At 48.4% G+C, this 27744-nt stretch overlaps 1 protein-coding gene across 2 annotated transcripts in view; it reads right to left on the bottom strand.

Annotated features, from left to right (window-relative positions):
- Positions 1-27744, bottom strand: part of TTC8 (tetratricopeptide repeat domain 8) — a 55676-nt gene that overhangs the window by 802 nt on the left and 27130 nt on the right. For both annotated transcript variants that reach the window (XM_088459093.1, XM_088459092.1), the window contains 7 exons: positions 24387-24472; positions 21294-21381; positions 19665-19775; positions 17953-18092; positions 12374-12548; positions 11286-11408; positions 3073-3156 (listed from right to left, as the gene is read on the bottom strand). In XM_088459093.1, the coding sequence (XP_088315219.1) occupies positions 3073-3156; positions 11286-11408; positions 12374-12548; positions 17953-18092; positions 19665-19775; positions 21294-21381; positions 24387-24472 (807 nt within the window). The remainder of the gene's footprint in view (positions 1-3072; positions 3157-11285; positions 11409-12373; positions 12549-17952; positions 18093-19664; positions 19776-21293; positions 21382-24386; positions 24473-27744) is intronic.

A 27744-nucleotide genomic window follows, 5' to 3' on the forward strand; every position in this document is an offset into this window, starting at 1 on the left:
AATTAACCGTGGGATATGCCCCGCAGCTAACTGATCGTACCACTCGGGAATAGCTATTCAATTAATTAGCAAGTTTCTTAACCCATCGATTCTGCATAAAATTAATCTACAGGTTTCCCGTGTAGGGCAAACTCCCCTAATTGTATCCCCTGGCACGGGTAATTAGCCGCTAGGCAAACTCCCCTAATTGTATCCCCTGGCGCAGGTAATTAGCCTCTAGGCAAAGCCCCCTAATTGTATCCCCTGGCGCAGGTAATCAGCCACTAGGCAAAGCCCCCTAATTGTATCCCCTGGCGCAGGTAATTAGCAGCTGGGTAACCCCTCTAATTGTATCCCCATGCGCAGGTAATTAGCCTCTAGGCAAAGCCCCCTAATTGTATCCCCTGGCGCAGGTAATTAGCCGCTAGGCAAAGCCCCCTAATTGTATCCCCTGGCGCAGGTAATTAGCAGCTGGGTAAACCCCCCTAATTGTATCCCCTGGTGCAGGTAATTAGCAGCTGGGTAACCCCTCTAATTGTATCCCCTGGCACAGGTAATTAGCCTCTAGGCAAAGCCCCCTAATTGTATCCCCTGGCGCAGGTAATTAGCCGCTAGGCAAAGCCCCCTAATTGTATCCCCTGGCGCAGGTAATTAGCAGCTGGGTAAACCCCCCTAATTGTATCCCCTGGCGCAGGTAATTAGCAGCTGGATAAACCCCTCTAATTGTATCGCCTGGCGCAGGTAATTAGCCTCTAGGCAAAGCCCCCTAATTGTATCCCCTGGCGCGGGTAATTAGCCGCTAGGCAAAGCCCCCTAATTGTATCCCATGGCGCAGGTAATTAGCCGCTAGGCAAAGCCCCCTAATTGTATCCCCTGGCGCAGATAATTAGCAGCTGTGTAAACCCCCCTAATTGTATCCCCTGGCGCAGGTAATTAGCAGCTGGATAAACCCCTCTAATTGTATCGCCTGGCGCAGGTAATTAGCCTCTAGGCAAAGCCCCCTAATTGTATCCCCTGGCGCAGGTAATTAGCCGCTAGGCAAAGCCCCCTAATTGTATCCCCTGGCGCAGGTAATTAGCCTCTAGGCAAAGCCCCCTAATTGTATCCCCTGGCGCAGGTAATTAGCCGCTAGGCAAAGCCCCTCTAATTGTATCCCCTGGCGCAGGTAATTAGCAGCTGGGTAAACCCCCCTAATTGTATCCCCTGGCGCAGGTAATTAGCAGCTGGATAAACACCCCTAATTGTATCCCCTGGCGCAGGTAATTAGCCTCTAGGCAAAGCCCCCTAATTGTATCCCCTGGCGCAGGTAATTAGCAGCTGGATAAACCCCCCTAATTGTATCCCCTGGCGCAGGTAATTAGCCTCTAGGCAAAGCCCCCTAATTGTATCCCCTGGCGCAGGTAATTAGCCGCTAGGCAAAGCCCCCTAATTGTATCCCCTGGCGCAGGTAATTAGCCGCTAGGCAAAGCCCCCTAATTGTATCCCCATGCGCAGGTAATTAGCCGCTAGGCAAAGCCCCCTAATTGTATCCCCTGGCGCAGGTAATTAGCAGCTGGGTAAACCCAGCTAATTGTATCCCCTGGCGCAGGTAATTAGCAGCTGGGTAAACCCCTCTAATTGTATCCCCTGGCGCAGGTAATTAGCAGCTGGGTAAACCAGTCTAATTGTATCCCCTGGCGCAGGTAATTAGCAGCTGGATAAACCCGTCTAATTGTATCGCCTGGCGCAGGTAGTTAGCCGCTAGGCAAAGCCCCCTAATTGTATCCCCTGGCGCAGGTAATTAGCAGCTGGGTAAACCCCCCTAATTGTATCCCCTGGCGCAGGTAATTAGCAGCTGGATAAACCCCTCTAATTGTATCGCCTGACGCAGGTAATTAGCAGCTGGATAAACCCCTCTAATTGTATCGCCTGGCGCAAGTAATTAGCAGCTGGGTAAACCCGTCTAATTGTATCCCCTGGCGCAGGTAATTAGCAGCTGGGTAAACCCGTCTAATTGTATCGCCTGGCGCAAGTAATTAGCAGCTTGATAAACTCCTCTAATTGTATCCCCTGGCGCAGGTAATTAGCCTCTAGGCAAAGCCCCCTAATTGTATCCCCTGGCGCAGGTAATTAGCAGCTGGATAAACCCCCCTAATTGTATCCCCTGGCGCAGGTAATTAGCCTCTAGGCAAAGCCCCCTAATTGTATCCCCTGGCGCAGGTAATTAGCCGCTAGGCAAAGCCCCCTAATTGTATCCCCTGGCGCAGGTAATTAGCCGCTAGGCAAAGCCCCCTAATTGTATCCCCTGGCGCAGGTAATTAGCCGCTAGGCAAAGCCCCCTAATTGTATCCCCTGGCGCAGGTAATTAGCAGCTGGGTTAACCCAGCTAATTGTATCCCCTGGCGCAGGTAATTAGCAGCTGGGTAAACCCCTCTAATTGTATCCCCTGGCGCAGGTAATTAGCAGCTGGGTAAACCCGTCTAATTGTATCCCCTGGCGCAGGTAATTAGCAGCTGGATAAACCCGTCTAATTGTATCGCCTGGCGCAGGTAATTAGCCGCTAGGCAAAGCCCCCTAATTGTATCCCCTGGCGCAGGTAATTAGCAGCTGGGTAAACCCCCCTAATTGTATCCCCTGGCGCAGGTAATTAGCAGCTGGATAAACCCCTCTAATTGTATCGCCTGGCGCAAGTAATTAGCAGCTGGGTAAACCCGTCTAATTGTATCCCCTGGCGCAGGTAATTAGCAGCTGGGTAAACCCGTCTAATTGTATCCCCTGGCGCAGGTAATTAGCAGCTGGGTAACCCCTCTAATTGAATCGCCTGGCGCAGGTAATTAGCTAATTGAATCTCCCCAGTTAGGTAGTAGGAAGCTCACTGATAAAATCTTCATCTTCCTGAATTCTCCTTTAGCACCAGCTCCACAACTAACACAAGTAAATGTACAAGTAGTATCAGCTATACGGCACGGATGAACAGGCTGCGCCACGAGTCAGGACCACCAGGGCAAGAGGCGCCTACAGCACTAAGAGACTGTGAGACATGACCCTCCTCTATATGCCACTGCCCCATCCCTAAGACGACATTTACACTGACAATACAAACACACATCTCACCTTATCAGAGAGAGAAGCGAAGTTGAAATGCGGCTCGTACATGTGGGGAGCGAGGGCAGCAGCGGTCTGCAGGAGAGCGCGGGCCTTTAATGACATCATGGGAGACTGTTATGTGCCAGAAGTCACCAGCAATGTGTGCAGGAGGAAATGTGACATCACTGACCTATGCAGCACTCGCAGCACAAGATTAATATGGTCTTTGAAATAGAAATAATGAGAGTTATGGTAAGAACTTACCTTTGTTAACTCTCTTTCTTTGAAGTCCATAGGGTCCACAGGGAGACCTTGGCATGAAGATGATTGATAGGAAATCCAGGCACTACGCAGTAAAATTTTTAACTCCAAGGATGCACCGGGTCCACTCTCCCTATACCCCGCCCCCGAGCCAGAGGCACCTCAATTCGTAACAAGCCAAAGGCCGTAGGAGGAGGAGGAGAAGGAAGTCTGGAACACTCAAGAATCACATTCTCACAAAGGAGACTGAAAACCTGCAACCAGAACAAAGCCCATCTGAAGCCAGGTGAGTCAGGGTGGGTGCCCTGTGGACCCTATGGACTTCGAAGAAAGAGAGTTAAAGGTAAGTTCTTATCATAACTCATTTTCTTCTTCAGGGTCCATAGGGTCCACAGGAAGACCTTCGGGATGTCCCAAAGCAGTCCTTTTAAGGGTGGGGACGCTCCTGCGCTGAGAGGAGAATCCAGCAAAGGTATCAAATGCACAGAACCTTAGAAAGATCTGGACAGAAGACCACGTGGCCGCCTTACACAGCTGAACAGCCGATGCACCACGGCGAGCTGCCCGTGAGGGACCCACAGGTCAAGTAGAATGAGCCTTAACAGAAGGGAAGAACAGGAAGGCCCTCCGGAGTGTAAACCTCTGAGATAGCCATACAAAGCCATCTAGCCAACGTTTGCTTATTGGCTGGCCAACCCTTCTTGTGAAATCCATATAGGACAAATAAGGAGTCCGATTTCCGAAGGGAACAGGTACGGTCCACATAAATCCTGATGGCACGGATCACATCCCAAGAGGCCTCACCTGCTGAGAGGACTGGAGATTGAAAGGCCGGAACTATAATTTCCTCATTAATGTGGAAACTAGAAACAACCTTAGGAAGGAAACCAGAGTCCGAAGCACAGCCCTGTCCTGGTGAAATATCAGAAACGGGGAGCGACAGGAGTGCTCCCCTAAATCCAACACTCTTCTAGTAGAAGCAATAGCCAGAAGAAACAGTGTCTTTGCCGTCAACCATTTGAGATCCACTGAATCCAAGTGTTCAAAGGGAGGGCCCTGCAGAGAGACTCTGCAGATCTGAGTACCAGCGGCGTCTGGGCCAAGCTGGTGCCACCGGCAGGACAGTGTCTCCGTCTTGTTTGAAGAACTCGAGGAAGCAGTGAGACTGGAGGAAACAGGTATGCAAACTTGAAAGTCCACTTGACTGACAGAGCGTCTACCAAGATAGCCTCGGCATTTCTTGTCCTGGGCCCGTACACAGGCAGTTTGTGATTGTGTCGGGAGGCCATGAGGTCTACTTCTGGAAGGCCCCACTTGTCCACTAGGAGTTGAAACACCTCTTGGTGAAGAGACCATTCCCCGGGATGTACATTGTGAAGGCTGATGAAGTCCGCTTCCCAATTGAGAACTCCTGGAATGAACACTGCCGATATGGCTGAGAGATGACCTGCCGTCCATGTCAGGATGCATGACACCTCGGTCATTGCTGTCTGACTTTGAGTACCTCCTTGACAGTTGATGTACGCCACGGTTGTGGTGTTGTTTGACTGAACTTGCATGGGTTTCCCGTGAAGTATATGTCTGGCCAGTTTGAGGGCCCTGTAGATTGCCCAAAGTTCCAATATGTTGATTGGCAGGGCTGATTCGCCTGTCGTCCAATGACCCTGAAAACATTGCAGACCGGTTACTGCGCCCCAACCCCGGAGACTGGCATCCGTTGTCAGGATCACTCAGTCCGGAATCCAAAAGGGGCGCCCATTGGTTAGATGAAACGTCTGTAGCCACCAAGACAGGGGCAAACAAACTTCCGGAGAGAGCACCATCGTCTGTGCCTTTATCTGATGGGGTAATCCATTCCACCTGGAGAGGATCAGTTTCTGCAGAGGCCTGGAATGAAACTGAGCATATTCCACCATGTCGAATGTCGACACCATAGACCCTAGAACCTGCATCACTGAGTGGATTGACACCCGGCGACTGTGGAGACATCTACGTACTCGCATCTGTAAGCTGGAGATCTTGTCTGCTGTCAGAAAGATCCTCTGCTGTCAGGGCTCCCAGATGGAGCATCCTCTGGGATGGAGTTAGGGATGACTTCTTCCAAATGATTAACCATCCGTGTGTCTGAAGAACAGAAATCGCTAGCTGCAGCTGGTGGTGGAGACCCTGCCAACAGGAGGTCGTCCCGGTATGGTAGCAGTCGGACACCCTGCCCCCGCAGATGGGCCGCCATGATAGCCATAACCTTGGTTAACACCCGTCGTGCAGTAGACAGGCCAAAAGGCAGAGCCCGAAAGTGGAAATGCTGGTGTTGTACAGCAAACCGGAGATAACACTGGTGAGAGTGAGTAATCTGTACATGTAGCTACGTGTCCCGAATATCCAGCGATACCATAAAATCCCCAGGTTCCATAGCCAGTATGATGGAGTGTAGGGTTTCCATTCTGAACAGAGGGACTCTGAGGAATTTGTTCATGGATTTGAGATTGAAGATAGGCAGATTCTGCTTTTGAACCAGAAAGAGAGTAGTGTAATAACCCGTCCCCCTCTGAGGTAACGGGACCCGTACTATGACCCATACTATGACCCCTGCTTGGAGCAAGGACTGTTTGGCTTTCTGGATCTGCAAGGCCTTTGTCCCCGTCTTAAAGAAGGTCCGTGCAGAAAAACTGGTGGGGAGGCCTTCTGAGAAATGAGAGGGTGTACCCGTGGGAGATCACTTCTCTTACCCAAGTGTCCGTGGTGGTCTAACACAAGCACTGTGGGAACTGAAGAAGAAGTCTGCCTCCCATCCTGGGTACCCCCAGGGGGAGGCCCGTCTCGTCGGGCTGAGGGCTTATCTTCGAACTTGGAAGCCAGACGTCTTGTATTCTAGGCCTGTTTCTTGGGCTTGGCAGTCGTCTTGGGAGCAGACTGCCTAGGAAAGGATTGTCCTTTAGGCTTTCTTTGGGGCCGAAAGGACCAAAAGAAAGAGGCCCGTGGCTTTGGAGAAGTAGACGTGGAAGGCAGAAACGCAGACTTAGCTGCTGCCAATGTGTCCACAATCTTGTTCAAGTCAGGACCAAACAAGATTTTACCATTATAATGCAAGCTTTCTAAACCCTGCTTAGAAGCAGCGTCCGCGCTCCAAGAGAGCAGCCACAGGGAACGGCGAGCTGACACAGCAGCAGCCGAGACTCTGGAAGTCAGGAGACTGACATCCAGAGCAGCTTCCCCAATATATGCGGCCGCATCTCTGATGTTACCAACCAGCGTCACCTGATTACTAGAAACATTGGTAGGGAAGTTGTCCTCAAGGGAATCAGCCCACTGCTCCATAGCCTTGGCCACCCATGAGATAGCCATGGACAGTCGGGCAGCAGCTCCTGAAAGAGAGTATATTGATTTCAGGCAAACTTCCACTTTCCTAACCGTAGGATCTTTAAGGGAAGAAATGGAGGGCAAAGGCAATGTAGCACTCCTAATTAAGCGCGTAACATGAGAATCCTCGGCAGGAGGTGGTTCCCATTTAGCACAATGTTCCTCCGGAAAAGGGTAACAGTAAGCCAGGCGTCTTTGAGGCTGGTAGCATTTCCCAGACGATTGCCATGCCGCCGCCATATGATCAACTAGCTGATCTTATAAAGGAAGTTCTGCAGAAGTAACATTTATCTGCTTGAACACAGCATATTTAGGCCGAGGAGCTGGATGTTCTTCTTCCTCTATGACTAAGGCAGAACGCACAGCTCATATAAGAGCAGGAATATTAATCTTAGACCAAGTTTCTACCTCCTGCGGAAGGGAGTCAGAAGCATCCACAATCTCTCCGTCATCAAATGACATCTCAGACTCAGTACATAGTGTGGACTGAGATAACGGCATATGACGCTTAGCAGGCTTAAGGAGTTTTTCACCCTGTAACATGGCCTGAAGGGCAGTAGAGGTGGCTGCCAAGCTCTGCACTGTGGTAGAGAGAACAACTACCCATGGTGGAGACACAGGAGGTACATGCTTGGCTGTAACCTTTTGGGGCAATCCCTGTGAGGGAGTAACAGACTGCTGTGGTGACCCCATAGCGGGGAAAACAGCTGGTACAGCCAAATGGCCCGCAATGTCAGGACCTGAGGAAAGGAAGCTCAAGGGAGATCCTGCATGGTGACCGAGATTATAACACCACACAAAATCCATCCTGTACCATCTCTCCCTCACTTAAACCTGCAGCACATGCCCTGCACGATAGCAGGATGGGCACAGAAATGTGTATATCATTATCATTCTCAGACATAATGGTAGAGAAATCATCACACAATATGGCACTAATAATGTATAATACAACCACTGAGTGTATCTCATACTAGTAGTGAAGACAAAATACTGCTCCTGACTGATGCTTGGGGAAGCTGCAAGAAAACAGGCTCAAATATGGCACAGTGCAACCACCCAGTATCTGACCAACCAAATGTGGTAACAGAAACATCCTGACAACACCTTGTACTGTTAGGGCATTAGAAAAAAAGGTATAGTTATATGCTGACAGTATGAGTAGAGAGACACAGACTGACAGCGGTAGCACAAGTCACATAAAATGCAGAAATAAACTGCACAATGGCACTACAATTCAAGGGGGCGTGTCCAGAGGAGGAGAGCAGCTCAGGGCAGCCAGACCTCAGAGGGGACGTGTCCAGAGGAGGAGAGCAGCTCAGGGAAGCCAGACCTCAGAGGGGGCGTGTCCAGAGGAGGAGAGCAGCTCAGGGCAACCAGACCTCAGAGGGGGCATGTTCAGAGGAGGAGAGCAGCCAGACCTCAGAGGGGGTGTGTCCAGAGGAGGAGAGCAGCCAGATCTCAGAGGGGGCGTGTCCAGAGGAGGAGAGCAGCTCAGGGCAACCAGACCTCAGAGGGGGCGTGTCCAGAGGAGGAGAGCAGCCAGACCTCAGAGGGGGTGTGTCCAGAGGAGGAGAGCAGCCAGACCTCAGAGGGGGCGTGTCCAGAGGAGGAGAGCAGCTCAGAGCAGCCAAACCTCAGAGAGGGCGTGTCCAGAGGAGGAGAGCAGCCAGACCTCAGAGGGGGCATGTCCAGAAGAAGAGAGCAGCCAGACCTCAGAGGGGGCGTGTCCAGAGGAGAGCAGCTTAAGGCAGCCAGACCTCAGGGGGGGCATGTCCAGAGGAGGAGAGCAGCTCAGGGAAGCCAGACCTCAGAGGGGGCATGTCCAGAGGAGGAAAGCAGCCGAACCTCAGAGGGGGCGTGTCCAGAGGAGAGCAGCCACACCTCAGAGGGGGCGTTTCCAGAGGAGGAGAGCAGCTCAGGGCAGCCAGACCTTAGAGGGGGCGTGTCCAGAGGAGAGCAGCTTAGGGCAGCCAGACCTCAGAGGGGGCGTTTCCAGAGGAGGAGAGCAGCTCAGGTAAGCCAGACCTCAGAGGGGGCATGTCCAGAGGAGGAAAGCAGCCGAACCTCAGAGGGGGCATGTCCAGAGGAGAGCAGCCACACCTCAGAGGGGGCGTTTCCAGAGGAGGAGAGCAGCTCAGGGCAGCCAGACCTTAGAGGGGGCGTGTCCAGAGAAGAGCAGCTTAGGGCAGCCAGACCTCAGAGGGGGTGTGTCCAGAGGAGGAGAGCAGCTCAGGGAAGCCAGACCTCAGAGGGGGCATGTCCAGAGGAGGAAAGCAGCCAGACGTCATAGGGGTGTGTCCAGAGGAGGAGAGCAGCCAGACCTCAGAGGGGGCGTGTCCAGAGGAGGAGAGCAGCCAGACCTCAGAGGGGGAGTGTCCAGAGGAAGAGAGCAGCCAGACCTCAGAGGGGGCATGTCCAGAGGAGGAGAGCAGCTCAGGGAAGCCAGACCTCAGAGGGGGCATGTCCAGAGGAGGAGAGCAGCCAGACCTCAGAGGGGGCGTGTCCAGAGGAGGAGAGCAGCCAGACCTCAGAGGGGGAGTGTCCAGAGGAGGAGAGCAGCCAGACCTCAGAGGGGGCGTGTCCAGAGGAGGAGAGCAGCCAGACCTCAGAGGGGGCGTGTCCAGAGGAGGAGAGCAGCTCAGGGCAGCCAGACCTCAGAGGGGGCGTGTCCAGAGGAGGAGACCAGCTCAGGGCAGCCAGACCTCAGGGGGGGCATGTCCGAAGGCGGAGAGCAGCTCAGGGCAGCCAGACCTCAGAGGGGGCGTGTCCAGAGGAGGAGAGCAGCTCAGGGCAGCCAGACCTCGCAGGAAAGGCGTACTGAGCTGAGGGGAGGAGCTGCTTTAAACAGGGAATAAAGCCTGCCCTACCTGGTTATTAACCCCCGGGACGCCGGTTCCCGCACCGTTTATGTCCCTGGTCAGTGGAGCACGATGGCTGGAGCCTGCGTCCACCCCCAGGACCTCCGGTCTGTACCCTGAGACGAGAAGTATTGACTGCCGCAATGCAACTTACCTTGTCCCCTGAATCCGGTCTGCAGTCTGGGTCTGCGTGGGAGCCGCCCGCCGAGAGCCCCAGATCACTACTGGGGTCGCAGCCCGGGAGGTGTGGCGGAAAAAAGGAAAAAGTTTAAGGACCAAACTCCAGCCGGGCACCAACGAAACTGAGGTGCCTCCGGCTCAGGGGCAGGGTATAGGGAGAGTGGACCCGATGCATCCTGGGAGTTAAAATTTAACTGCGTAGTGCCCAGATTTCCTATCCATCACCTACACCCCAAGGTCTCCCTGTGGAGCCTATGGATATTCTACGCATAGGTGAGTATTTCTTAGTGTTGCATGATATGTAGGGGAGATGTACCAAGCCTTGGGGATATAAAGTGCCCAAAACCAATCAGCTTCTGTCATTTCAAAGACTGTGCTGGTCAAGTGACAATCAGAAGCTGATTAGTTGCTTTGGGCCATTCCTCCATTTTATCTCCAAGGATTGATACATCTCCCCCATAATCCTATAACAGGTTTCTCAGATTCTCTGTGTCTACAGCACTAGGTCTGACAGTAACGAAGCATCGCAGGGTCTTACAGTAACGAAGCATCGCAGAGCCTTACAGTAATGAAGCATCGCAGAGCCTTACAGTAATGAAGCATTGCAGGGCCTTACAGCATTGCAGGGCCTTACAGTAACGAAGCATCGCAGAGCCTTACAGTAATGAAGCATCGCAGAGCCTTACAGTAATGAAGCATCGCAGAGCCTTACAGTAATGAAGCATTGCAGGGCCTTACAGCATTGCAGGGCCTTACAGTAACGAAGCATCGCAGAGCCTTACAGTAATGAAGCATCGCAGAGCCTTACAGTAATGAAGCATCGCAGAGCCTTACAGTAATGAAGCATCGCAGAGCCTTACAGTAATGAAGCATCGCAGGGCCTTACAGTAATGAAGCATCGCAGGGCCTTACAGTAATGAAGCATCGCAGGGCCTTACAGTAATGAAGCATCGCAGGGCCTTACAGTAATGAAGCATCGCAGGGCCTTACAGTAATGAAGCATCGCAGGGCCTTACAGTAATGAAGCATCGCAGGGCCTTACAGTAATGAAGCATCGCAGGGCCTTACAGTAATGAAGCATCGCAGGGCCTTACAGTAATGAAGCATCGCAGAGCCTTACAGTAATGAAGCATCGCAGAGCCTTACAGTAATGAAGCATCGCAGAGACTTACAGTAATGAAGCATCGCAGAGACTTACAGTAATGAAGCATCGCAGGGTCTTACAGTAATGAAGCATCGCAGGGTCTTACAGTAATGAAGCATCGCAGGGTCTTACAGTAATGAAGCATCGCAGAGCCTTACAGTAATGAAGCATCGCAGAGCCTTACAGTAATGAAGCATCGCAGAGCCTTACAGTAATGAAGCATCGCAGAGCCTTACAGTAATGAAGCATCGCAGAGCCTTACAGTAATGAAGCATCGCAGGGCCTTACAGTAATGAAGCATCGCAGGGCCTTACAGTAATGAAGCATCGCAGAGCCTTACAGTAATGAAGCATCGCAGAGCCTTACAGTAATGAAGCATCGTAGAGCCTTACAGTAATGAAACATCGCAGAGCCGCTCGCACCCAGTTACAGACCTGCTCAGCGTGATTTTTCCGCATCTCCAGCACAGCCAGGTTATTATAGGCTTCTGCATGGTCATTATTGTTGGCCAAAGTCAGCTTGAAGCACTGATAGGCCAGATTGAGGTCTCCAATCCCCTAAAGAAAAAAAAAAAGACAGATACACGTGATATAACGTGATATAGACGCGTCAGGTGACTTTAGTGGCACTGAAGGGGCAGAAGGAAGGTGGATGTATGGTTTGCACTATGTTACATGGAATGAAAGTTCAGCCCCCAAATTATGAAGCCTGGGAGCTCCTCAGCTGGGGAGTCTCATCATCAGTTCTCATGCTGCTAAGGACGCTACGCTCAGACATGGAGGCCACTGCTCCGACATGGAGGCCACTGCTCCGACATGGAGGCCACTGCTCCGACATGGAGGCCACTGCTCCGACATGGAGGCCACTGCTCCGACATGGAGGCCACTGCTCCGACATGGAGGCCACTGCTCCGACATGGACGCTAATGCTCAGACATGAACGCTAATGCTCAGACATGAAGGCTAATGCTCAGACATGAAGGCTAATGCTCAGACATGAAGGCTAATGCTCAGACATGAAGGCTAATGCTCAGACATGGACGCTAATGCTCAGACATGGACGCTAATGCTCAGACATGGACGCTAATGCTCAGACATGGACGCTACGCTCGTGTATGGACGCTAATGCTCAGACATGGACGCTACGCTCGTGTATGGATGCTAATGCTCAGACATGGACGCTACGCTCGTGTATGGACGCTAATGCTCGGACATGAGCGCGGTTACGGTGCTGCACATGGCTAAGGTGTGCGCGGTTACGGTACTGCACATGGCTACGCTGTGTTCATGGTTACGGTACTGCACATGGCTAAGGTGTGCGCGGTTACGGTACTGCACATGGCTACGGTGTGCTCATGGTTACGGTACTGCACATGGCTACGGTGTGCTCATGGTTACGGTACTGCACATGGCTACGGAGTGCTCATGGTTACGGTCTCCACTCGACACCTTACAAAGCATAAAGTAGGTTTTTGGAGTACTACGTTCTTCAACTCTTATCCATCTTTCCCCAGTATACATACCACAGCGACATGGCCCAAGTTGTACCAGACGTCTGCAGCCTCCTCCTCGCTCTCAGCCAGCGACAGCGCTCTCTCAAACGAGGTCAGGATCATGTCATACTGCTGGGCATAGAAGCAGCACAGCCCCAGATTGTTATATAGCTGGCAGTTATAGACCCCCATCTGCAGGAGGCGCCTGTGAGAGAAGCACAACAGCCACGCTTATCCAACGATGAGAGACGCACAACAGCCACGCTTATCCAACGGTGAGAGACGCACAACAGCCACGCTTATCCAACGGTGAGAGAAGCACAACAGCCACGCTTATCTAACGGTGAGAGACGCACAACAGCCACGCTTATCTAACGGTGAGAGACGCACAACAGCCACTCTTATCTAACGGTGAGAGACGCACAACAGCCACGCATATCTAACGGTGAGAGAAGCACAACAGCCACTCTTATCTAACGGTGAGAGAAGCACAACAGCCACTCTTATCTAACGGGCAGCGCTTCAATGCTGGGAGAGGAGACACACACACACAGTTCTGGTGATGTCAGAAGCACACAATCTCCTGTCCCTGCCTAGATGTGGCCCTAGGATCACATGCTGCACCTTCTATCTTCTGTATATTTATGTGTAGAAAGAAATATATATATATATATATATATATATATATATATATATATATATATATATATAATATTCATAATCAATTATTCATTAGTAATTTATGTCTTTTTGGTCTTCTACTGGATTTGAACCTGGGTCTCCGGGGTTGGAGTATTTTCCTATCCTCTGCATATTCAATTGCTGATACGGATTCTCTATGATACCATCTTAATTACATTCTAATCATTCTAATTGTTTACTTTGCTATATAGATTTTTCTGATGACGATTTTTATAGAGAATTGTTTTACTTTTATCATTGTATATCTCTGTATTATTAGAGGTTTATCCTTTTTACTTTAATGAACACCAGTGACCACTTAATGAAGTGCCAGACAGACCTTATTGGTTGTCCGAACATTTAAATATCTTCCCTGTTGGACATTTGTATCACCTTCTGACAAAACCGTTACACTGCTACAACGGAGAAACGCGTTACGGGACCTCGGACAGGTTTGTCCACAAATTGCTACATGCTTCGGTGATTTTTTCGGATCCTCAGATCTAAATACTAAGCTTTACAATCCAGAACCAGCCTGCGTCTTCCTCCTTCCACAGTCTAAATACAGTGTTGCTCCCACGGACAGCGCTCTACCATTACACCAGGTGGGTGCTTACTTCATCCACGGGGAGCGTAATTCACTGTGGAACGGCAATTTCACTGCCACTAAACTGGGATTGGATGCAGTGTTGTTCCCAAGGATGTTGCCCCATTATCACATCAGATGTGTGCATATTATATCCACGGGGAGTGTAATCCACTGAGGAACTACCATCCTATCACTATTACATCAGGTGGGGGCATATTATATACACGGGGAATGTAATCCACTGAGGAACTACCATCCTATCACATCAGGTGGGTGCATATTATATCCACTGGGAGTGTAATACATTGAGGAACTATCACTAATACATCAGGTGGGTGCATATTATATCCGCGGGGAGAGCGTGGGGGGGTAATACATTGAGGAACTATCACTATTACATCAGGTGGGTGCGTATTATATCCACGGGGAGTGTAATACACTGAGGAACTACCATCCTATCACTATTACATCAGGTGAGTGCATATTATATCCACGGGTGGTGTAATACATTGAGGAACTATCACTATTACATCAGGTGGGTGCGTATTACATCTACGGGGAGTGTAATCCACTGAGGAACTACCATCCTATCACTATTACATCAGGTGGGTGCGTATTATATCCACGGGGGGTGTAATACATTGAGGAACTACCATCCTATCACTATTACATCAGGTGGGTGCGTATTATACACACGGGGAATGTAATCCACTGAGGAACTACCATCCTATCACTATTACATCAGGTGGGTGCATATTATATCCACGGGGAGTGTAATCCACTGAGGAACTACCATCCTATCACTATTACATCAGGTGGGTGCATATTATATACACGGGGAATGTAATACATTGAGGAACTATGACTATTACATCAGGTGGGTGCATATTATATCCACGGGGAGTGTAATCCATTGACGAACTACCATCCTATCACTATTACATCAGGTGGGTGCATATTATATCCACGGGAGTGTAATCCACTGACGAACTACCATCCTATCACTATTACATCAGGTGGGTGCGTATTATATCCACGGGGAGTGTAATCCACTGAGGAACTACCATCCTATCACTAATACATCAGGTGGGTGCATATTATATCCACGGGGAATGTAATCCACTGGAGGAACTACAATCCTATCACTATTACATCAGGTGGGTGCGTATTATATCCACGGGGAGTGTAATCCACTGAGGAACTACCATCCTATCACATCAGGTGGGTGCATATTATATACACGGGGAATGTAATCCACTGAGGAACTACCATCCTATCACATCAGGTGGGTGCATATTATATCCACTGGGAGTGTAATACATTGAGGAACTATCACTATTACATCAGGTGGGTGCATATTATATCCGCGGGGAGTGCGTGGGGGGGTAATACATTGAGGAACTATCACTATTACATCAGGTGGGTGCATATTATATCCACGGGGAGTGTAATCCACTGAGGAACTACCATCCTATCACTATTACATCAGGTGGGTGCGTATTATATCCACGGGGAGTGTAATCCACTGAGGAACTACCATCCTATCACTATTACATCAGGTGGGTGCATATTATATACACAGGGAATGTAATCCACTGAGGAACTACCATCCTATCACATCAGGTGGGTGCATATTATATATACGGGGAATGTAATCCACTGAGGAACTACCATCCTATCATATCAGGTGGGTGCATATTATATCCACTGGGAGTGTAATACATTGAGGAACTATCATATCACTATTACATCAGGTGGGTGTGTATTATATCCACGGGGAGTGTAATCCACTGAGGAACTACCATCCTATCACTATTACATCAGGTGGGTGCGTATTACATCTACGGGGAGTGTAATCCACTGAGGAACTACCATCCTATCACTATTACATCAGGTGGGTGCGTATTATATCCACGGGGAGTGTAATCCACTGAGGAACTACCATCCTATCACTATTACATCAGTGTAATCCACTGAGGAACTACCATCCTATCACTATTACATCAGGTGGGTGCGTATTATATCCACGGGGAGTGTAATCCACTGAGGAACTACCATCCTATCACTATTACATCAGGTGGGTGCATATTATATCCACGGGGAGTGTAATCCATTGACGAACTACCATCCTATCACTATTACATCAGGTGGGTGCGTATTATATCCACGGGGAGTGTAATCCACTGAGGAACTACCATCCTATCACTATTACATCAGGTGGGTGCATATTATACACACGGGGAATGTAATCCACTGAGGAACTACCATCCTATCACTATTACATCAGGTGGGTGCGTATAATATCCACGGGGAGTGTAATACATTGAGGAACTATCACTATTACATCAGGTGGGTGCATATTATATCCACGGGGAGTGTAATCCACTGACGAACTACCATCCTATCACTATTACATCAGGTGGGTGCGTATTATATCCACGGGGAGTGTAATCCACTGAGGAACTACCATCCTATCACTATTACATCAGGTGGGTGCATATTATACACACGGGGAATGTAATCCACTGAGGAACTACCATCCTATCACTATTACATCAGGTGGGTGCATATTATACACACGGGGAATGTAATCCACTGAGGACCTACCATCCTATCACTATTACATCAGGTGGGTGCATATTATATCCACGGGGAGTGTAATACATTGAGGAACTATCATATCACTATTACATCAGGTGGGTGCGTATTACATCTACGGGGAGTGTAATCCACTGAGGAACTACCATCCTATCACTATTACATCAGGTGGGTGCGTATTATAACCACTGGTAGTGTAATCCACTGAGGAACTACCATCCTATCACTATTACATCAGGTGGGTGCATATTATATCCACGGGGAGTGTAATCCACTGAGGAACTACCATCCTATCACTATTACATCAGGTGGGTGCATATTATACACACGGGCAATGTAATCCACTGAGGAACTACCATCCTATCACTATTACATCAGGTGGGTGCGTATAATATCCACAGGGAGTGTAATACATTGAGGAACTATCACTATTACATCAGGTGGGTGCATATTATATCCACGGGGAGTGTAATCCACTGAGGAACTACCATCCTATCACTATTACATCAGGTGGGTGCATATTATACACACGGGCAATGTAATCCACTGAGGAACTACCATCCTATCACTATTACATCAGGTGGGTGCGTATAATATCCACAGGAAGTGTAATACATTGAGGAACTATCACTATTACATCAGGTGGGTGCGTATTATATCCACGGGGAGTGTAATCCACTGAGGAACTACCATCCTATCACTATTACATCACGTGGGTGCGTATTGTATCCACGGGGAGTGTAATCCACTGAGGAACTACCATCCTATCACTATTACATCAGGTGGGTGCATATTACATACACGGGGAATGTAATCCACTGAGGAACTACCATCCTATTACATCAGGTGGGTGCGTATTATATCCACGGGGAGTGTAATACATTGAGGAACTATCATATCACTATTACATCAGGTGGGTGCGTATTACATCTACGGGGAGTGTAATCCACTGAGGAACTACCATCCTATCACTATTACATCAGGTGGGTGCGTATTATAACCACTGGTAGTGTAATCCACTGAGGAACTACCATCCTATCACTATTACTACAGGTGGGTGCGTATTATATCCACGGGGAGTGTAATACACTGAGGAACTACCATCCTATCACTATTACACCAGGATTGGAATGTGTGACTCACCCACTACACTGCCTCTCCCCCATCAGTTTGTATTAGCGCCAGAGTATAACATCTTTACTTAGACGCATTTTTTGATATATTGTTCTACTATTTGAACATTTTCTATCAGTTGATCTAAAGAGACTCTTTCTCTACACTAAAGTACCCATAGCATAATGCTGGTACTTGGACGCATATATTGGTTTTAGTGCTCAAACACTGGGATTTATTTATACTTCAAATGTAAAGAAGATTTCTCTATCGTAACGTAGCACAGTAGCTAAAGTGGACACTATTCTGTGATTAAGACATTTTAGGTATTTGTTTTAATTATTTACCCTGATTAAGTGGCTGTCATTATAGTGTTATATATCTATATGTATGTTTAATTATACTTTATTAAATGAATATGTAATGATTCTCATTAGCGCTCCCTAAGTGCTTTATTTGTACTTATATTGGGTTTCTTTGATTGATAATTAGTATTTCCAGGATACTAATTGGGAGCTGCACTATGGATAACATCTGTTCTCTACATATTTTTGCGCCTAATATAGATAGGTTTTATCTGTGGGTTTTTGATCACATGCTGCAATCTGTTCTGTACAGCGCTGAGTACCTGTAAAATCGCAGTGCAATCTCCGGCTGGTCTGTGTAAAAGTGGCTACTCCCAATACAGGCAATAGCTTCCACATGAGTGTTGTCCTGTTTGAGGACCTCCTTGTAGTACCCTGATGCAGAGGTCAGATTATTCAGTTCCTGAATGATGAGACAAATAAAGCAGATTAGATAGATGACAGAACAGGTTTCCTTCCTACGGATATCAGTGCGAGATTCGGCCTCTGTCTCCCCGATTATATACTGCTATGTGTATATACTTCTCACAGGCCCCTGGTATTAGCTCCTACATAGCATGAGCACATTACACATACAGTAATACAGTCGCTGGCAGACACACAGGGGTTCATGGTAGCTGAACATAAAAACATTTTTGGCTTTTGTGTCCCATTTTTTAGCGTCCCATGAAGAGAACCAAATAAAGGCAAATGCGCAGGTCTGCAGGCGAATGATTTGGGGGTTGTGAGCCAACGATTATGACAACCAGCGAAGGCATCCAATTGGCTGAACGCATATAAAACCCTCCCAATAACGCCAATATTCCACTAATGAGCTGCTGCGATCTATATGTAGGATTACAGCAGATCAGTTTGCAATAATAAACGTGTCCCCAAGGGGAAGGCTACATGTCTGTGATGGTGTACAGAGAGAAATAATATATATAATTTTACATATGTGGGTGTTGTTAAAGTGTAAATGTAAATGCCCCCTGGAATGTACACTATTCCCCTGACACGAGACAGCCATGGACTGCAGATTTCTCCATCAGTTACTGTCACGGTGGAGCCCCAGATGCCATGAGTTACTGTCACGGTGGAGCCCCAGATGCCATGAGTTACTGTCACGGTGGAGCCCCAGATGCCATGAGTTACTGTCACGGTCTAGCCCCAGATGCCATGAGTTACGGTCACGGTGTAGCCCCAGATGCCATGAGTTACTGTCACGGTGTAGCCCCAGATGCCATGAGTTATTGTCACGGTGTAGCCCCAGATGCCATGAGTTACTGTTACAGTGTAGCTGCACCTCTCGTCAGATTGAGGGCGCACTTTGCTAGGTGTGCGGAGGTGGCGGAAGCTCACATTGCGTCCAACGGTGCACAAACCGCACAATGGCCCTCATTCAGAGCCGGACGCTCTGAGCAGAGCGCTCGCTCTGAATGAGGGCCGTCCTCCATAAAAATGGAGCGTCCTCCTGGACGCTCGTATAGCTGTGGGTCACCACCCACAGCCTATACGAGCGTGCAGGTTGATGGTCGCGATGGTCTTGACCATCGCGACCATCGCCACTGCGAGCCGGAGCCTGCGGTTGAGTTTCTCAACCGCAAGGCCAGGAGTGATTTTGGCTCTATCAGAGCCAAAATCACTCCCACTGGCATCACTAGTGATGTCAGTGGGCCGGCTTCTGACGGTAGGCGTTCCCTTGGGAACGCTCCCGTCTGGGAGGCACACCCCCGGCACGCCCACCAAAGGGGGCGTGCTGTCAATCAACATCGACAGCACGTCCCCTTTGATCAGACACAACGAGCGAAGGAAAGTCCTTCGCTCGTCGCGTCTCGCGCATGCGCACGACGGAGCTCCCTCAGTGCAGAGTGGGTCTGAATCAGGCCCAATGTTCTTTATAGAGACAATGAATGCTCTGATAATCCTTTATTATGTATATTTTGTGGCCTAGTGTCCTCCTGATCATGTGATAATAATGGTAACTGTTCCCCACCTCGTGGATTCGGGCCACTGCACACAGGAGGGTCACTTCTTTCGGAAAGCGGTCTAAGCCTTGTCCATAGAGGGCTAAAGCAGTCAGGGGCTGGTCCATCCGCACGTACACCTGAAAGCACAGAAGCACTGGTCACAATGCGCCGTCCATTCCCTATACAAAGTGCACCTGCAGCACGGTATGACCCAGTATACAGTAACCTGTCACATAGAGAAGGTACAAACGTCTCCACACTTACATGCTGTAGTGTGTGTACTGCAGATGGAGACCGATTCGGCACTGTCACCAGGTGTGCCCAGATTCCAGCAACAATTCCCCACCGTCTCCAGGTGTGCCCCAGATGCCAGCAACAATTCCCCACCGTCACCAGGTGTGCCCCAGATGCCAGCAACAATTCCCCACCGTCACCAGGTGTGCCCCAGATGCCAGCAACAATTCCCCACTGTCACCAGGTGTGCCCCAGATGCCAGCAACAATTCCCCACTGTCACCAGGTGTGCCCCAGATGCCAGCAACAATTCCCCACTGTCTCCAGGTGTGCCCAGATGCCAGCAACAATTCCCCACTGTCTCCAGGTGTACCCAGATGCCAGCAACAATTCCCCACTGTCTCCAGGTGTGCCCCAGATGCCAGCAACAATTCCCCACTGTCTCCAGGTGTGCCCCAGATGCCAGCAACAATTCCCCACCGTCACCAGGTGTGCCCCAGATGCCAGCAACAATTCCCCACCGTCACCAGGTGTGCCCCAGATGCCAGCAACAATTCCCCACCGTCACCAGGTGTGCCCCAGATGCCAACAACAATTCCCCACCGTCACCAGGTGTGCCCCAGATGCCAGCAACAATTCCCCACTGTCTCCAGGTGTGCCCCAGATGCCAGCAACAATTTCCCACTGTCTCCAGATGTGCCCAGGTGCCATACTATAACTTGGTAATGATGTCACAGACACATGGAAGCATCACAGAGACTCATCGCCGATCTTTTGTAATGAACCTGTGTATAATAATAAGCACAGGGAAAGCTTTATACAGCGACAGCGCTACCTCAGGACTATTAGTGTCATGTAGGGACAGTGCGCAGTACAAATGGCGCCAGCGTATCAGTGCTTGAGACAAAAGGATTACGGAGAAGGCAGATTATCGACAGTCGCTTGATTATCAATACAAATCCTGGGGCTCTGACATTTGCATATTTACGCACAACCGCCATGTACAAATTTGCAGCGCGGCGGCATTAGAGTCCATCTCTGAATGAGGCCCTTAGTTCAGGGGTGATAGAATATCCTGGTAATCAGGGACACCATGAATTACACAGGTTCTGGGGCCGACTGACTTCAGGTCTGATTTCACCTGGGTTTAATCAGCCCCAGAACCTGTGTAATTCATACGCGATTACCTGATTACCGGGACATTCCAGCAATGGTCATTTACTTCCCTATATAAGAGATATTAATTCCAATATGCTACCAAAGAGCTTCACCGCTCCCGGAAAAGACAAATTAAATATTACACTGCTGGAATAGAGGACACAACTGTTAGGCACAGGGACATCCCTATCCCAGGGTTACACAGGTCCCTCAATGTAACATCTTGGTATGTACTGCGATGTGATGCAATTTCCCTGAACTCACCTTTCCCAGGTACAGGAATATATCCACCGCGTCCTGGTGTGAGAGCGCAGATTTACACTGATTCTCTGCTTCACGGAACAGTCCCAACCTGCAGGAAACGCAAAACATGAGACATGGTACAAACAAGAGGATCACACCGACAATGCGCAACCGCTACCAGAACACCTCCACCACGGTACAGAACGTGGCGAGGTCACTCCATGTATCCGACAATCTACTCTATAGAGCAAAGGAAGGTGGCCGCAAGTGAGGAGTGATTGCTAGGCTGATGAATAGGCATGTTCTCCTGCAGTCACTGTGAGGAGCGCTGCTAAGCCCCTCAGGGCAGTCACTGTGAGGAGCGCTGCTAAGCCCCTCAGGGCAGTCACTGTGAGGAGCGCTGCTAAGCCCCTCAGGGCAGTCACTGTGAGGAGCGCTGCTAAGCCCCTCAGGGCAGTCACAGTGAGTAGAGCTTCTAAGCCACTCAGGGCAGTCACTGTGAGGAGCGCTGCTAAGCCCCTCAGGGCAATCACAGTGAGGAGAGCTGCTAAGCCCCTCAGGGCAGTCACAGTGAGGAGAGCTGCTAAGCCCCTCAGGGCAGTCACCGTGAGGAGAGCTGCTAAGCCCCTCAGGGCAGTCACCGTGAGGAGAGCTGCTAAGCCCCTCAGGGCAGTCACCGTGAGGAGAGCTGCTAAGCCCCTCAGGGCAGTCACCGTGAGGAGAGCTGCTAAGCCCCTCAGGGCAGTCACCGTGAGGAGAGCTGCTAAGCCACTCAGGGCAGTCACCGTGAGGAGAGCTGCTAAGCCACTCAGGGCAGTCACCGTGAGGAGAGCTGCTAAGCCACTCAGGGCAGTCACCGTGAGGAGAGCTGCTAAGCCACTCAGGGCAGTCACCGTGAGGAGAGCTGCTAAGCCACTCAGGGCAGTCACCGTGAGGAGAGCTGCTAAGCCACTCAGGGCAGTCACCGTGAGGAGAGCTGCTAAGCCACTCAGGGCAGTCACCGTGAGGAGAGCTGCTAAGCCACTCAGGGCAGTCACCGTGAGGAGAGCTGCTAAGCCACTCAGGGCAGTCACCGTGAGGAGAGCTGCTAAGCCACTCAGGGCAGTCACCGTGAGGAGAGCTGCTAAGCCACTCAGGGCAGTCACCGTGAGGAGAGCTGCTAAGCCACTCAGGGCAGTCACCGTGAGGAGAGCTGCTAAGCCACTCAGGGCAGTCACCGTGAGGAGAGCTGCTAAGCCACTCAGGGCAGTCACCGTGAGGAGAGCTGCTAAGCCACTCAGGGCAGTCACCGTGAGGAGAGCTGCTAAGCCACTCAGGGCAGTCACCGTGAGGAGAGCTGCTAAGCCACTCAGGGCAGTCACCGTGAGGAGAGCTGCTAAGCCACTCAGGGCAGTCACCGTGAGGAGAGCTGCTAAGCCACTCAGGGCAGTCACCGTGAGGAGAGCTGCTAAGCCACTCAGGGCAGTCACCGTGAGGAGAGCTGCTAAGCCACTCAGGGCAGTCACCGTGAGGAGAGCTGCTAAGCCACTCAGGGCAGTCACCGTGAGGAGAGCTGCTAAGCCACTCAGGGCAGTCACCGTGAGGAGAGCTGCTAAGCCACTCAGGGCAGTCACCGTGAGGAGAGCTGCTAAGCCACTCAGGGCAGTCACCGTGAGGAGAGCTGCTAAGCCACTCAGGGCAGTCACCGTGAGGAGAGCTGCTAAGCCACTCAGGGCAGTCACCGTGAGGAGAGCTGCTAAGCCACTCAGGGCAGTCACCGTGAGGAGAGCTGCTAAGCCACTCAGGGCAGTCACCGTGAGGAGAGCTGCTAAGCCACTCAGGGCAGTCACCGTGAGGAGAGCTGCTAAGCCACTCAGGGCAGTCACCGTGAGGAGAGCTGCTAAGCCACTCAGGGCAGTCACCGTGAGGAGAGCTGCTAAGCCACTCAGGGCAGTCACCGTGAGGAGAGCTGCTAAGCCACTCAGGGCAGTCACCGTGAGGAGCACTGCTAAGCCACTCAGGGCAGTCACCGTGAGGAGCACTGCTAAGCCACTCAGGGCAGTCACCATGAGGAGCGCTGCTAAGCCACTCAGGGCAGTCACAGTGAGGAGCGCTGCTAGACCACTCAGGGCAGTCACTGTGAGGGGCAGTCACCATGAGGAGAGCTGCTAAGCCCCTCAGGGCAGTCACCGTGAGGAGAGCTGCTAAGCCCCTCAGGGCAGTCACCGTGAGGAGAGCTGCTAAGCCCCTCAGGGCAGTCACCGTGAGGAGAGCTGCTAAACCACTCAGGGCAGTCACCGTGAGGAGAGCTGCTAAACCACTCAGGGCAGTCACCGTGAGGAGAGCTGCTAAGCCCCTCAGGGCAGTCACCGTGAGGAGCGCTGCTAAGCCCCTCAGGGCAGTCACCGTGAGGAGCGCTGCTAAGCCCCTCAGGGCAGTCACCGTGAGGAGCGCTGCTAAGCCTCTCAGGGCAGTCACCGTGAGGAGAGCTGCTAAGCCCCTCAGGGCAGTCACCGTGAGGAGAGCTGCTAAGCCCCTCAGGGCAGTCACCGTGAGGAGCGCTGCTAAGCCACTCAGGGCAGTCACCGTGAGGAGCGCTGCTAGACCACTCAGGGCAGTCACTGTGAGGGGCAGTCACCATGAGGAGAGCTGCTAAGCCCCTCAGGGCAGTCACCGTGAGGAGAGCTGCTAAGCCCCTCAGGGCAGTCACCGTGAGGAGAGCTGCTAAGCCCCTCAGGGCAGTCACCGTGAGGAGAGCTGCTAAGCCCCTCAGGGCAGTCACCGTGAGGAGAGCTGCTAAGCCCCTCAGGGCAGTCACTGTGAGGAGAGCTGCTAAGCCACTCAGGGCAGTCACTGTGAGGAGAGCTGCTAAGCCACTCAGGGCAGTCACTGTGAGGAGCGCTGCTAAGCTACTCTGGGTTGAGGCACCAGGGGCAATATGATGAAATATAAATGTGCACGTCAGATATGATACGCCATATTACAGAGGTCTGTGCACGGAGGGTAAGATAGAGAAATATTTATTCAGTCACCCGCACCAGTATAAACCACCCTTCTCCGCTACAGGTGCAGTGCTATGGAGCCGTCACACGCTGCTGGAACAGTAACATGAGGTACAGCACAGGCAGTCCTCACCTGTAGTAGCATTTTCCCAGCTGTACCTTCCACCACCAGTCCTTGAACTGTGCATGTTCCGTGGCCAGTGCGGCCAGCTCCAGTGCCTGTAACCATACAGTCATTACTCCATGGCTAAGGTACAATATTAAAAAAAGCTAAATCTGCGCTAACTCTATATTAAATCAAATTTATCATTGAAAAAGTAATGATGCGATAATGAATGTACATAAATACACAATATATATTTAATATTCACTAAGGATGCCACATAAAATCAATACACAAAAATGAATGCATATAACACTCTAACATTCAATCTAATATTGTGCTTTCAAATGATTGTAACACTGTTAAACTATTAAATGTATCGATACAAGAGTTGCCAATAGCTGTGGTCCAGCACAGCAAGAAAAAACAAATAGATTAGATGCTGAGAGCTGTTGGGTGTTTCTACAGACCAGATGGTAAATGCCTCCACAATGAAGATAATGATGGCTAATTGATATAGCAGGTGGAGAAATACAGCCTGTATAATGAGAGTTAGGAGCTGATTGGTTGGTACTTTATCTCTCCAAGCTTTGATAAATCTCCCCCATTGCTCTTTACAGGTGGACTAAACCACAAGTGCCAGAATGCCTGGGCATCAAGGGTCCCGCTGGCACCTGTACAAAAAAAAATATAAAAAAACCGAACACACACAAATTACAAAAGGGTTTTATTACATGGGACAGGCAGCCAAAGTACTAGGAAAGCCTCATCGCTGGCCATGCAGGACCCCCTGCTAATGAGAGGTCACTCGCGACACTCTCCATAAGAACGCACAGGGCCTTGCTGATTGGTCACCAAAAGGGACTGAGTAATAAACGGAATAATGAGGGGGGTTTGGGAGTGTGGTAATTTAATAATAAATAATAATAATAATATTAATAATAATAATACTTTGTAATTCAGTGTAAATCCTGTCTTTATTGTCATATTTTTTGTACAGGTGGATCACAGTTGCCAGTGGGACCTTGATGCCCTGGGCATGCTGACACTTGTGGTTCCCCAAGTGCCTTCATGTCCTGGCAGCCTTGCTGGGACAAGCGGTCTACTGGTGCATACACACGGTCAGATTTGATGAACGATTGAAAGATTTCTGGCAGTATTAAAATGAATGAAATCGTCAAAATCTGACTGCAAACACAGTCGATGTCGGAGATAGTTATCGGACATGCGGGAGCGCGCAGCGTTGGTCGATGCATGCCCTACATGTCACAGATATGAATGATTGAATGATTTTTACAATCGTTATTCATATCTGATAAAAAATCTGACCGTGTGTATGCAGCATTACAGTAAAGAATAATACTGTTAATAATAGTAATACATAATTACCCCCGTGCTGTGTGTCTCCCCACTATAGTGACAGCGTAGTTCTGCTTAGTAACAAGGGGAAACTTCACACCAATTTGCACCACCAGCCTTGGCTTAGTGCTCTGACTATTTGGGGGCCTCGCCCTTTGTTTTTTCAAAATATTAATTTTTTTTAAAATGTAACATTATAAAACAAGCCTTCACAGATATTATATTAATATAACATTATACATGCCTGCACAGCTATTATATTAATATAACATTATACAAGCCTGCACAGCTATTATATTAATATAACATTATAGATGCCTGCACAGATATTATATTAATATAACATTATACATGCCTGCACAGATATTATATTAATATAACATTATACAACAAGCCTGCACAGATATTATATTAATATAACATTATACATGCCTGCACGGATATTATATTAATATAACATTATACATGCCTGCACGGATATTATATTAATATAACATTATACATGCCTGCACAGATATTATATTAATATAACATTATACATGCCTGCACAGATATTATATTAATATAACATTATACATGCCTGCACAGATATTATATTAATATAACATGTAACATTATACAAGCCTGCACAAATATTATATTAATATAACAACATTATACAACAAGCCTTCACAGATATTATATTAATATAACATTATACAACAAGCCTGCACTGATATTATATTAATATAACATTATACAACAAGCCTGCACAGATATTATATTAATATAACATTATACATGCCAGCACAGATATTATATTAATATAACATTATACATGCCTGCACAGATATTATATTAATATAACATTATACATGCCTGCACAGATATTATATTAATATAACATTATACATGCCTGCACAGATATTATATTAATATAACATTATACATGCCTCCTACACAGATATTATATTAATATAACATGTAACATTATACAAGCCTGCACAAATATTATATTAATATAACAACATTATACAACAAGCCTTCACAGATATTATATTAATATAACATTATACAACAAGCCTGCACTGATATTATATTAATATAACATTATACAACAAGCCTGCACAGATATTATATTAATATAACATTATACATGCCAGCACAGATATTATATTAATATAACATTATACATGCCTGCACAGATATTATATTAATATAACATGTAACATTATACAAGCCTGCACGGATATTATATTAATATAACATTATACATGCCTGCACAGATATTATATTAATACAACATTATACATGCCTGCACAGATATTATATTAATATAACATTTTACAAGCCTGCACAAATATTATATTAATATAACAACATTATACAACAAGCCTGCACAGATATTACATTAATATAACATTATACATGCCTGCACAGATATTATATTAATATAACATTATACAAGCCTGCACAGATATTATATTAATACAACATTATACAAGCCTGCACATATATTATATTGATATAACATGTAACATTATACAAGCCTGCACAGATATTATATAAATATAACATAATATCTGTGCAGGCTTGTATATTGTTACATTAATATAACATGTAACATTATACAAGCCTGCACAGATATTATATTAATATAACATTATACAAGCCTGCACAGATATTATATTAATATAACATTATACAAACCTGCACAGATATTATATTAATATAGCATTATACAAACCTGCACAGATATTATATTAATATAGCATTATAGATGCCTGCACAGATATTATATTAATATAACATTATACAAGCCTGCACAGATATTATATTAATATAACATTATACAAACCTGCACAGATATTATATTAATATAGCATTATAGATGCCTGCACAGATATTATATTAATATAACATTATACAAGCCTGCACAGATATTATATTAATATAACATTATACAAGCCTGCACAGATATTATATTAATATAACATGTAACATTATACAAGCCTGCACAGAGGACTAGTAACCTTACAGACGCACCTGT

This window comes from Taudactylus pleione, unplaced genomic scaffold, assembly GCF_031769625.1.
Source record: "Taudactylus pleione unplaced genomic scaffold, aTauple2 ptg000894l, whole genome shotgun sequence".
Lineage (NCBI taxonomy): Eukaryota > Metazoa > Chordata > Amphibia > Anura > Myobatrachidae > Taudactylus > Taudactylus pleione.